Source organism: Doryrhamphus excisus, linkage group LG23 (assembly GCF_037039965.1).
Source record: "Doryrhamphus excisus strain RoL-2023G ecotype Guam linkage group LG23, RoL_Dexc_Guam_v1.1, whole genome shotgun sequence".
NCBI classification, from domain to species: domain Eukaryota; kingdom Metazoa; phylum Chordata; class Actinopteri; order Syngnathiformes; family Syngnathidae; genus Doryrhamphus; species Doryrhamphus excisus.
In genome coordinates, this window is record NC_136379.1 from 5,875,379 (window position 1) to 5,888,385 (window position 13,007).

At 40.9% G+C, this 13,007-nt stretch overlaps 1 protein-coding gene and 1 long non-coding RNA gene across 4 annotated transcripts in view; one reads left to right on the top strand and one right to left on the bottom strand.

The window, feature by feature from the left end:
* Positions 1–13,007, top strand: part of LOC131107832 (uncharacterized) — a 204,444-nt gene that overhangs the window by 185,301 nt on the left and 6,136 nt on the right. Inside the window, exon 5 of the long non-coding RNA XR_009120347.2 lies at positions 12,319–12,484. This is a non-coding gene — a long non-coding RNA (uncharacterized LOC131107832). The remainder of the gene's footprint in view (positions 1–12,318; positions 12,485–13,007) is intronic.
* LOC131107771 (teneurin-3) overlaps positions 1–13,007 on the bottom strand; it is a 224,286-nt gene that overhangs the window by 95,354 nt on the left and 115,925 nt on the right. For all 3 annotated transcript variants that reach the window (XM_058058074.2, XM_058058067.2, XM_058058100.2), the window contains one exon: positions 1,134–1,259. In XM_058058074.2, the coding sequence (XP_057914057.2) occupies positions 1,134–1,259 (126 nt within the window). The remainder of the gene's footprint in view (positions 1–1,133; positions 1,260–13,007) is intronic.

The window sequence follows — 13,007 nt, forward strand, 5'->3', positions numbered from 1 at the left end:
TGGCGGTCATGTGGTTAGCGCACAGACCTCACAGCTAGGAGACCAGGGTTCAATTCCAGAGTTTGCATGTTCTCCCCGTGCATGTGTGGGTTTTCTCCAAGTACTCCGGTTTCCTCCCACATTCCAAAAACATGCTAGGTTAATTAGCGACTCCAAATTGTCCATAGGTATGAATGTGAGTGTGAATGGTTGTTTGTCTATATGTGCCCTGTGATTGGCTGGCCACCAGTCCAGGGTGTACCCCGCCTCTCGCCCGAAGACAGCTGGGATAGGCTCCAACAGCCCACATGGCCCTCGTGAGGAAAAGCGGTAGAAAATGAATGAATTAATTCCATGTGGAAGTGGTACTTTTTTTGGCTTCTTACTTTCTTAAGTTTCTAATAAATAAATTTGCGCCTAACTAGTTAGCTCTGTAGCATGCTATGTTATTTTATGCTATGTGACTGTCTCTTGTGTCCCTGCAGTGATTTTGTGGCCTGTGCATTGCAAATGAACAAAGTGTTAATAATAGGAGTGTAAAAGTGACTATAGGGGTGCTATTTCATGTCTACAGAGCTCTAATAATGGTAAAGAAATCATAATTAGAAAGTCATACAAAGGGTTTCTATACTGTAAATAGGCAAATATTCAAATTATTAATATTAAATCTTACTTTGTGGAAATTGACTTATCAATTTCAGACAGATTTAATAGAAAAAAAGAAAATAGAGACAAAAAGTCGTCCATCTTTGGGGTCAGCTCATACAAAAACAAGAGCAAAAAGAGTTGTTTAGTTGTTTTTATATTTCGTATTTGCAGCGGTTGACTCCTTTTTACACTTGCATGACATAACCATGCAATAATGTTTAGACAACTTCGAGCGCCGAAAATGCACATCAAATCTTCATAAATTATTTTTTTTATGTAATAAAGCTCTTATATTGGGGTGCATTGTAGGGGTGCACCTAATGTGGAATATAATGAGAAATTAATTATTAACATCCTGCCTCATTTGTAGCAAAAAGACATATTACCATTGTGCATGAGCATCATTATTATGATAATTGACTTTCAAATATACATGCAGGAAGACGGATGAGGCACAAAAGGTATCAAACATAAAGTAAGGCAGTAGTTAAGACAGCTTTCCTCACCATCGGCAGCCAGCACCGTGACGGCGCTCGACTGCGTGGGACCTGCCTTCCCAACTCCTCCGTTTTCAAACGCTGGCTGGTTGTCCAACTCCTGGAGCTGCCAATTGAGGCCGAAAAGGTGCATGGCTGTGAAATACACAGAGAAGCGTGTGTGGGCGTGTGGGAACAGATAAACAAATAAGCAAAAAAAATGGCACCTGTGGGGGAGCACGCACGGATGCAGACTGAACAACTCTTTGAAAGCTAATATTTCATTTCACAATCATGTGTGTGTGTTTGTGTGTGTTTTGAAGCGACACGGCTGTGCACAGCATTGATAGCAACCGTTTCGCTCAATGTGAGCAGGAACCCTGTTGCTTTAGCGCGTTTCCTCAGTGAGCCATGTTCATTAACATGACGCGGTCCGCACATTAACAGCTTGCTCTGTGGCCATAACCACAGCAATAGTTTGACTGCGCTCTAGAGGCGTCCATTCCATTCAATTAAAACATCAAATCTCCTTATAATTCCTTTTGGTAACACAACTTTTGGAACTGCCATTGGACAGCATGGTGGATTAGTGGCTAGCGCTGGTGCCTCGCACCAAGAAGGAGCTCAGTTTGGCGGTTATTTTGTGTGTGCATTACACCAATGCCTGTGGAGGCTTTAATGTTAGTACCCTCTAATCTTCCCACGGTCCAAAACTATTTTCGGATCATTTCCAGCCAATTTCCGTAACCGAGATACAAACTAAAGAGTCAGATCTGGTCTCTGGGGGCCGCATGGGGGGTGCATGCAGACAACAACACGGTTCAGCCTTGTGCCTTGGAACCAGCATCAACAGATCCAGAAGTTAAGGCAACGCGCTAAAAGCTGGAGCTGCCAACAGTGCAGGTCTTGAACGCATCAGGGAGTGAAAGTTTACCAACTTTTTACCGTCACACGGCGACACCAGCTGACATCCGTGACACACATTTAAACACCTGAAGAGGGTGGAGTTTACACCAGATGAAGGCGGGGTCACTGGTGTAATTTACTGTTGCGTAACATTACTCACTGCTGGATCTACATTATCTTATAACTGCAATCAACCCTCCACTAAATACAAGGATGAAGAGTCTTGAACCAGTCATGATGTGCTATATATATCACTATATCGACACTTACTATGGTACCCATTATGTCATTGGATGCTCATATCACCTCCTACTTCGGTACGGGACAAAAAATAAAAAAACAAAAACAAAATTAAACTCTATTATGGAAAGCAGGAAGTGAACAAATGTAACAGCTACTGATTGAAAAGTACCCGTACTTCAGTACGGGACAAAAAATTAAAAAAAATAATAATCAAAAATAATAATAAAAAATTAAACTATATTAGGAAAGCAGGAAGTGAACAAATATAACAGTTACTGATTGTAAAAGTACCAGATGGAGGGGTAGGATTTAATAAGCTTTGCTTCTCCCTACTCCTTTTGGACATGTGGAACTGTGAACTGATTATGTGATGCATTCAATTGTAATCTGATGCATGTTCAAATGAAATTAAACCATTACCATTCCATTTTAGAACGCCACAGTTTTCGTATCATTCTGTTTCTCACAAATATTTTTGACAAAATTTTGCCTCAGCATAGAAAACGTGTTCATGACCTTCTAAATATTCGCTTAAATACTCTGTCTAGCATTATAAGAGCAACCAAGACATGAATTAACACCCCTATAGTCACTGTCACACTCCTATTTCCCTATATGGTTGAAATAATAAGATAATATATGACATATTAGGCATGGGATATTACATAGCATCGTCAGCTACCTGTCTCATCAATGTTACTGATAACTAGTAACCAGTGTATAACACAGGAGCTGCTGTCGGCCACAACTCATGCCAATACCTGCTCTCTCCACACTGCTGTTCGACAATGATACTGCTTCCAATCAGCTAAAACTGTCCACTCTAGGTAGCTGACGTCACACCACCAATCATCCATAAACCAACCAAGAACCAGCGATCATTTATGAATTATTGAAAAAGCATGCTAGAGTCAGGGAGCAGTGTCGAACTGTGAAATAGCGAGAGACGGCTATATGTGCAGAGAACATGTCTTCAGAAAGACATGGGGGGGGACTTTTTAAGCAAGTGTGAAGCAGATGAGTGAAATAGTTACATCAGTGGGGGTTGAGGGGGAGTCTGGCGGCGGGGAAGGAGGCAAGTCGTGTTACATAACAAAACATTGTCTGGCTTTTATGTAGCTTTCTTTATTCTCCCTGAGCAATCGAAAGTGTGTTCTTGTTATGGGGGGGGGGGGGGGGGGGCAGTGAGAGTACCAATCTCCTTCAAAGGCAGACGGCTGATGAGAGATGTTGAGGAAGCATCTTGATTCCCGACCATCTGATGAACGGGAAAACTTTTTTTTCCCTTCTTCGTTGGCTTGGAAGATGGATATCGACTGCAGTGAGAGGTTGCATGGGGGAGGGGGCAGAGGGGGGTAGGATATCAAATTTAGGGCACATCAGACGAGTGAATGGACGGTGTATCAATCACTACTTTGTTAAGAAATGAGATGCCTGATGTTTACAGTCTGCTCCTACACAACAACACACACTTTCATTGTCGGAGCAAACACACTGACTCACATTTCCAAAACATTGGAATCAAACAAGGAATGGTTACTTGCAAACCACAATGCGGCCCACTGAAAGGGGTCACAGCACTACGATCACTGTACCAACACAAACATGACACCATATAACAGGTAGCTAAAAATAGGGCGGTTGGCACAGCAGTCGAGTGGTTAGCGCGCAGACCTCACAGCTAGAAGACCAGGGTTCAATTCCACCCTGGAGTTTGCATGTTCTCCCCGTGCATGCGTGGGTTTTCTCCGGGTTTCCTCCCACATTCCAAAAAAAATGCTAGGCTAATTGGCGATTCCAAATTGTCCATAGGTATGAATGTGAGTGTGAATGGTTGTTTGTCTATATGTGCCCTGTGATTGGCTGGCCACCAGTCCAGGGTGTACCCCGCCTCTCGCCCTAAGACAGCTGGGATAGGCTCCAGCACCCCTGCGACCCTCTTGAAGGAAAAAGCGGTAGAAAATGAATGAATGAATAAAAATAGGGCAACTATCGTTTGTGTTTGGATAAGTTGAGCTTGAGTCCGTCGCTCTAAACACAACAAATAAAACTGTGACCTCCACAGAACGGAGTAGGAAGAAGTCCAGCGTAAAAAACGAAGGCAATGCATCCCAGTGAGACACAACAAGACAAACTGAACATCGCACTTGAATGATTGGTTGCACTCAATCCATTGCGTTTACCTGCGGAATGAAGTAAATGAACACTGACTGAACCGTTAATGTTTCTGACAGGCTTCATTTGTCAAAGAGATCACAAGAGATCTCCGTTCTTGTTGCTTGTGTGTCATCGATGGATCATCAGAGGTCCTGGAAGATAACTTGTCTCAGTAGATTGGTCATCCAATGAACTTAGTCTGATTTTACCAAAGTCCAAAAGGCTTCTTGATCTGGACCATTGGTAGTCTGACTTGGATTCCCAATCAATGCCAAGTGACAACCATTGGCGACCAGTCCATGGTGTCTGATACCCTACTTTCTTCTGATCTTGGACACTAGTTGCTGGGGCTCTGCCCTGATAGGCGGTGCATCAGTCTGACCAATCTGTTTCGGTTTTGTGCCACGGTCTCCACACTCCTCATTCTGGGTCCATCCCTGCATTCTGTCTGTCTCAGTTCTTTGAGAAATTGTCTTTCCAAGACCACTAGATCTAGCCGTCTGGTCTTACCATCTTTGATTTTGCTGCTTTAAAGTTGTTGGGGGCCAAAGTGATACCAGATTGTGTTGCAGATGCCTGATTCCACCAGGAATGGACTCCAATCCCTGTTCTGTCCATGAAAAACTGCCAACAAGCTGTCCCCAAATTCCATTGGAGGCGGCACTTGGAAGGAGCCCACCCTAGTCCTTTGTTCTGAAATGTATCAGGGAAGTGTCTGTTTTCATGGACGCGATTAAGGCCTGGCCAAAACATCCTGTTGGTCCATAATGCTCCGTAACATCTAAACATGGATACTCCAAAAACCCCTTCAGGTAAACACGTTATCCAAATATGTTCTTATTTACAATACAAGGACATGTAAACAGAACTAATCATTGTTGCAATACCAGAACCCTTCAGACACTTCTGCTCCACCTGGACGTGATTCACCACTTACAAAATCAACAAATGCCTTTGAGGTGAATATCCTTTCATTTCCATAAATTATTCTTGCAACCTTGACCGGCTTGATGAATATTTATGGGCCACTGTGAAAATCTCCTTTCCTGGGCTAAGGAAGCTGACCTTTTATCTGTTATGTTAGAGCGCGCCCGCGGAACACCATCGCTGACCGTAAATTGGGGAAAGGTTGAATTTGTACCTTCATTACATGTTAGTTTAAGCTCAAGGGGGGGTCCACAGGGCTGGCCTCAAAAGCTCATCTTTACATGAGATTTGTTGCTGGTTTTTACTAGATAACAATTAGCTGGTTTAGACTACGGCGCCAAAGCAACCGAGAAGAGGAGACTAACTAAACATTTAGATGTCATGGTCCTGCAGGCTGCCATCATCGTGATAACTGTTCATGATACCGGAACGAGAGATGAGGCCCATCTGGACCCGACTTGTGCCAACAGCGCCCAGACCCACCCTTACAATTATGGACGTTAGGATTGTTTTATACTGCATACTCCATTATCTTATACTTATACTGCAGACTCTGACTTCCGAGAGGAACTCCTTAAAGCTTGGAGATGGTCACATGAGACGTCAAGCTTGAATCACATGACACAAAGGTCTGTGGAAATGTAATTATTTTGTCACAAGAGGTCTTGTGTTTATCGACCAAAATAAAGTTTTTAATTAATTTATGGGCCTATGTAACCGAGGACCACCTGTAATGTGCTTTAATATTCTATAGTCTGGTATACTTATCAAAGAGATCTCGTTTAATTTATATTCCAAAACTCTCTTTGTTCCGTCACAGTTAGATCCGCTCGTGATTGGCACTGCTGAATTATCCCAACATCAACTGAAATCCTTCCAGTCAGGCCAATTTGTGCCAGGCGTGAAAAATGTCCACTCAGCTTGCTTGCCTTGTCTGAGTAACAAAAACGTCATTCATCCAGGCTTCACTCTGGATTCACCTCGGTTGGTAATGCAGACTAAATAAATTCAGAGTAGACTCTTTCTAATTTTAGCCACAGTTGGCAGGTGAACGTCTCGCAGTTGAAGGACACAGGAAGTGGTGGAGGACTGCATCTGCTTAACCAACACAAACACAACACGCCAGGACCACCCTGTTAGCTTTAGAGGGTATAGCATGACAAATTAGCGTAAGGGACCATCGAGGAAGGCCACATAGTAAAACCACAATGAGGACATCGCGGATTGCATGGCGGATGAGTGATTAGCGCACAGGCCACACAGCTAGGAGACCCGAGTTCGATTCCACCCTCGGCCATCTCTGTGTAGAGTTTGCATGTTCTCCCCGTGCATACGTGGGTTTTCTCCGGGTATTCCGGTTTCCTCCCACATTGGCGACTCCAAATTGTCCATAGGTATGAACGTGAGTGTGAATGGTTGTTTGTCTATATGTGCCCTGTGATTGGCTGGCCACCAGTCCAGGGTGTACGAATGCAGCTGGGATAGGCTCCAGCTTACCTGAGGCCCCCGTGAGATAAGCAGTAGAAAATGAATCAATGTTATGTTTCCCATTTTCTTGTTGTCTCTGTTTTCATAGACCGGCTGGAGGCGGGACAACTCAGTGCTCCTGCTACTGATTGGCTGTCTGGGTACTTAAATTGTTTACATGTGGGAGTTGCTGGTTCTTTCTTCCATGCTAAACGCTTGGCCTTCTTCCACCTTTTCAACTTTTTATAGTAATGGTAATTAGAGTGTGAAAGTGACTATAGGGGTGTTATTTCATGTCTTGGTTCTCTAATAATGCTAGAAAGAGTACTTAAGCGAGTATTTAGAAGGTCATAAACATATTTTCTATGCCGAAAATATTTGTGAGAAACGAAATAATACGAAAACTGTTGCGTTCTAAAATGGAATGTATTGGTTTTATTTCATTTGAACATGCATCAGATTACAATTGAATGCATCACATAATCAGTTCACAGTTCCACATGTCCAAAAGGAGTAGGAAGAAGCAAAGCTTATTAAATCCTACCCCTCCATCTGGTACTTTTACAATCAGTAACTGTTACATTTGTTCACTTCCTGCTTTCCATAATACAGTTTAAGGTTTTTTTTTTGTTTTGTTTTTTAAATAATGCACCTCGTACCTCGTGTTTTTGTTTTTTTTATTTTTTAATGTTTAAATTTTTTGTCCCGTACCGAAGTACTAGGTGATATGAGCATCCAATGCCATAATGGGTACCATAGTAAGTGTCAATATAGTGATATGTATAGCACATCATGACTGGTTCAAGACTCTTCATCCTTGTATTTAGCAAACATCAACTGCTTGTATTGTTTCTTGAATTGGCTCATCGTTGTGCATTGTTTGAGGGTCTTACTCAATCCATTCCATAGTTTGATTCCACATACTGAAATGCTATGGCTTTTTAACATAGTCCTAGCATAGAAGTGTTTCAAATGTGTTTCAAATTTCTCCTCTCTTGTAGAGAAGTATTGGATGACATTTTTAGGTAATTTGTTGTTTTTAGCCTTATGCATTATGTATTATTTATCGTAGTATACTCAGCTTTTTTTTGACAACAAGTAGTTGTGCACCGCTGCTTTGTTGGTTTTGTGGTACTTTGTTCGATGAAATGTTTTTCGGCCTCACTTCTCTGCATCTGGGGTCCACTTTCAGCCCTTGGAACTGGACTTTAAAAATCAGAATGCAAAGAACTGCTTGGCGCAAACAACAAAGGTCCACACAGGCTGCAATGTGTGTTAAACTGAGCATAAAGGGAAGCCCAAGCTCAATAAAATGTGCATAAGCATATTAATTTAATGATGTTAGCTCATAAATGGCAACAAGTAACAAAGTGTTATCCAATAGAGACACAGTTAACACTGATACAGATATGGCACATTTATGAGCTCCCGAGATAGGAGGCAGTCTCTCTCTACTCACCAATAAAATTCACTCCCTCCCAAGGCCGTATTTCACCGGTACAACATTGGTGCTCCTCTACAGTACTGGATGCTTACAGATGCCAAGTGTAAGATGAAGAGCTTGGATGAATAAAAGACGGAATGACTGCTTTATAGTTGTGGTCAAGATCGTAAGGGTGAGCGATCAGTCAGCTTTGACACTCACGGTTAAAAATAAAAAAAAATCCATCTTATAGGAAACTAGAGCGGTGCGGAGATGGCTTCCTGTTGGACCCGTTTGAAGTCGCCTTGTGTTAGTTTAAACGGCTTGTCAGCCAGCGCTCGACCTACACGTGAACCATATCAAGATACCATTTTTTGGTAGCAATCTTGTGGAAAGTGATCAAAGTTGGTGTCAACAAGTGTAGCTGTCACATTTTGACAAAATGGAGGGACAACAATACAGCTCACTGATTTTCTCTTGTCTACCTGTCTTTGTATGTTTACGTCACGGCTGTTCAGCTGACCTTTGGCGGATTCTTACGATTTGTTGATGTCCAAATAAATGCATGACACTGGAAACACTTCATTCATTTATTTTCTACCGCTATTCCTCACGAGGGTCGCGGGGGGTGCTGGAGCCTACTCCAGCTGTCACCCTGGTCACCAGCCAATCACAGGGCACATATAGACAAACAACCATTCACACTAACATTCATACCTATGGACAATTTGGAGTCGCCAATTAAACTAGCATGTTTTTTGGAATGTGGGAGGAAACCGGAAAACCCACGCATGCACGGGGAGAACATGCAAACTCCACACAGAGATGGCCGAGGGTGGAATTGAACCCTGGTCTCCTAGCTGTGAGGTCTGCGCGCTAACCACTAGCGACAATGATGCTACATTTTCAACTGTTGTCGACGTATGAGGTGTGTTATCATACAGATTTGATACAGCTTTTCTCCAAATGAGACATCTTATCTCGTTTGAATCTTGCAAGATCTTGTGTGGTGAGATGTCCCAACACTCCAGGGAATGCTTTAATCATCTGTATTATGTGTGCATGCGGGTGCTTTATTTGTTCATACAATGCACAGAGAATTCCATACAACTCTTTTTTTTGTCTCTTATCTTGATGCTGATGAGGCGTTCAAGTGCACTGAATATTTCTGTATTAGGTGAATCTGAGTACGGCTGCAAGATAGATAGACTACTGACTCTACACAATTTAGTCAACACTTTCATTGAAAATTTCAGGTATATTTTCAAGTCATCAGACTAAAGTCCGAGTCAAGTCCTGAGTCACTGATATCAACATCCAGTTTCAGGTTTCTGGTGATATTGTTGAGTCGAAAGTCATCAAAATCCAAGTTGTATTTGGTGAATAAGAGTACGGCTGCAAGATAGATAGACTACTGACTGTACACATTTTACTCAACACTTTCACTGAAAATCTCAGGTATATTTTCAAGTCATCAGACTAAAGTCTGAGTCAAGTCCTGAGTCACTGATATCAACATCCAGTTTCAGGTTTTTGGTGATATTGTTGAGAAAGTCATCAAAATCCAAGTTGCGTGACATGTCCAGAGGGCTCTAATAATGTAAAAAAAAACATTTTTGGTAGGTTGTAAACAGGTTTAGGAAATAAGGAATACAAATTCCATGGAAAAGGAATATTTTCTGGAATTCTCATCCAATAATGTTGCGGCCGTAACCCACCCCAAGCTAAATTTTGCTTCCTGTCCTCAACACACCAGAGCACAAATCTTATTTTTGTTATTTATTTATTGTTATTTATTTTCTCTTATTGTGTATGTCTACTATATTGTGTAATAGAAGTGTAATGGTGACTATAGGGGTGCTACTTCATGTCCAGAGGACTCTAATCATGTACAAAAAAACATATTTAGCAGGTTGTAAACAGGTTTAGGAAATGAGGAATACAAATTCCATGGAAAAGGAATATTTTCTGGAATTCTCATCCGATAATGTTGCGGCCGTAACCCACTCCAAGCAAAATTTTTGTTATTTATTTATTGTTATTTATTTTCTCTTATTGTGTATGTCTACTATATTGTGTAATAGAAGTGTAATGGCGACTATAGGGGTGCTACTTCATGTCCAGAGGACTCTAATCATGTACAAAAAAACATATTTAGCAGGTTGTAAAGAGGTTTAGGAAATGAGGAATACAAATTCCATGGAAAAGGAATATTTTCTGGAATTCTCATCCTCTTATTGTGTATGTCTACTATATTGTGTAATAGAAGTGTAATGGCGACTATAGGGGTGCTACTTCATGTCCAGAGGACTCTAATCATGTACAAAAAAACATATTTAGCAGGTTGTAAACAGGTTTAGGAAATGAGGAATACAAATTCCATGGAAAAGGAATATTTTCTGGAATTCTCATCCGATAATGTTGCGGCCGTAACCCACTCCAAGCAAAATTTTTGTTATTTATTTATTGTTATTTATTTTCTCTTATTGTGTATGTCTACTATATTGTGTAATAGAAGTGTAATGGCGACTATAGGGGTGCTACTTCATGTCCAGAGGACTCTAATCATGTACAAAAAAACATATTTAGCAGGTTGTAAACAGGTTTAGGAAATGAGGAATACAAATTCCATGGAAAAGGAATATTTTCTGGAATTCTCATCCGATATTGTTGTGGCCGTAACCCACCCCAAGCTAAATTTTGCTTCCTGTCCTCGACACACCCGAGCACAAATCTTATTTTTGTTATTTATTTATTGTTATTTATTTTCTCTTATTGTGTATGTCTACTATATTGGGTAATATGAGTGTAATGGTGACTATAGGGGTGCTACTTCATGTCCAGAGGACTCTAATCATGTACAAAAAAACATATTTAGCAGGTTGTAAACAGGTTTAGGAAATAAGGAATACAAATTCCATGGAAAAGGAATATTTTCTGGAATTCTCATCCGATAATGTTGCGGCCGTAACCCACCCCAAGCAAAATTTTTGTTATTTATTTATTGTTATTTATTTTCTCTTATTGTGTATGTCTACTATATTGTGTAATAGAAGTGTAATGGCGACTATAGGGGTGCTACTTCATGTCCAGAGGACTCTAATCATGTACAAAAAAACATATTTAGCAGGTTGTAAACAGGTTTAGGAAATAAGGAATACAAATTCCATGGAAAAGGAATATTTTCTGGAATTCTCATCCGATATTGTTGTGGCCGTAACCCACCCCAAGCTAAATTTTGCTTCCTGTCCTCGACACACCCGAGCACAAATCTTATTTTTGTTATTTATTTATTGTTATTTATTTTCTCTTATTGTGTATGTCTACTATATTGGGTAATAGGAGTGTAACGGCGACTATAGGGGTGCTACTTCATGTCCAGAGGGCTCTAATAATGTAAAAAAAAAACATATTTAGTAGGTTGTAAACAGGTTTAGGAAATAAAGAATACAAATTCCATGGAAAAGGAATATTTTGTGGAATTCTCATCCACAGTTTGTGATAAGAATGGTGTATGTTGAGTAGGAGAGGTGTCTGCCTCTCAGCAGAACATCTTGCTGGTGTGTCTGAACAAAGCCTAAGTGAGACAGATACCGTTGAGTCATATCAAGACATGCGCGTGTGTGCAATTTCCTCCCAAAAATGGCACACAGAGACCGTACATATATAGATTAAGAACGACGCCAGGGCCCGGTCTCTGGAGGGAGGCTGTCTATGGTGTTCCATTTCACAGAATGACACGTCTAAAGATTGTCTAATGCCACCGGGGGATAATGGAGTCATGTTTTCTCTCGCTAAGACTGAAAGGAAGGAGGCGCGTCTGTCACACGGCGGCTGCTGTCGGTGCAGGCGGCTGACAGCTGGTGCTGCGTATCCCACCACAACCAGCGCCATTCAGCATTCATGCCCGTCTTACGCTTCATTTTCTCCGGATTCTTGTCGTTTTTTTTTCCCCCCCTATAAATACGCTAATTTCTGCATGGTAATTATAATCTTAAGTCATTAACATTCTCCGTCGTGAGCGGGAAGACACTCACGCTGTGAATGAAAGACCTTCCAGCTGACCTTTTATGATGGGCTTTGGTTTCTCAGATCCCGCACCCCCTCCCAACCCCCGCCTCCTGCCAAAACAGGCATAGGGACGAGACCATCTCAGGTGGCTCGGTGACAGTGACAAACTATCAAGAGGAGAACAGACGACTCGTTCATCTGGCAGCCAGGAAGCTGGCAAAGCTTGTCGTTGGAAGGACAACCGGAGGTGAGAGTTAGTTAAAGTTCACGCCAAGGGATGTATATTTAATTTCTACAATCATTTCTATCACACAGCAGTGGATCATTCATGCATATGCAACTTGTGCAGTTTCAGGGCGTAAATTTCAGGGGCAATTTGGAGGTGAGTGCCTTGCTCAAGGGCACAGTCCCCATTTTTACTGCACTAGATTGAAAGCATCCCATTTGCAACAACAGCAATTGGCAATAATAAAATAAAATAAAATAAAATAAAATAAAATAAAATAAAATAAAATAAAATAAAATAAAATAAAATAAAATAAAATAAAATTAAATTAAATTAAATTAAATTAAATTAAATTAAATTAAATTAAATTAAATTAAATTAAATTAAATTAAATTAAATTAAATTAAATATGTACTGTATCTAATGTCATGTAATGGAATGGAATGGAATGGAATGGTATGGAATGGAATCTAATGTAATGTAATGTAATGTAATGTAATCTAACAGTGCCTTGCCAAGTCCAAACATATTTCATTTATTACTG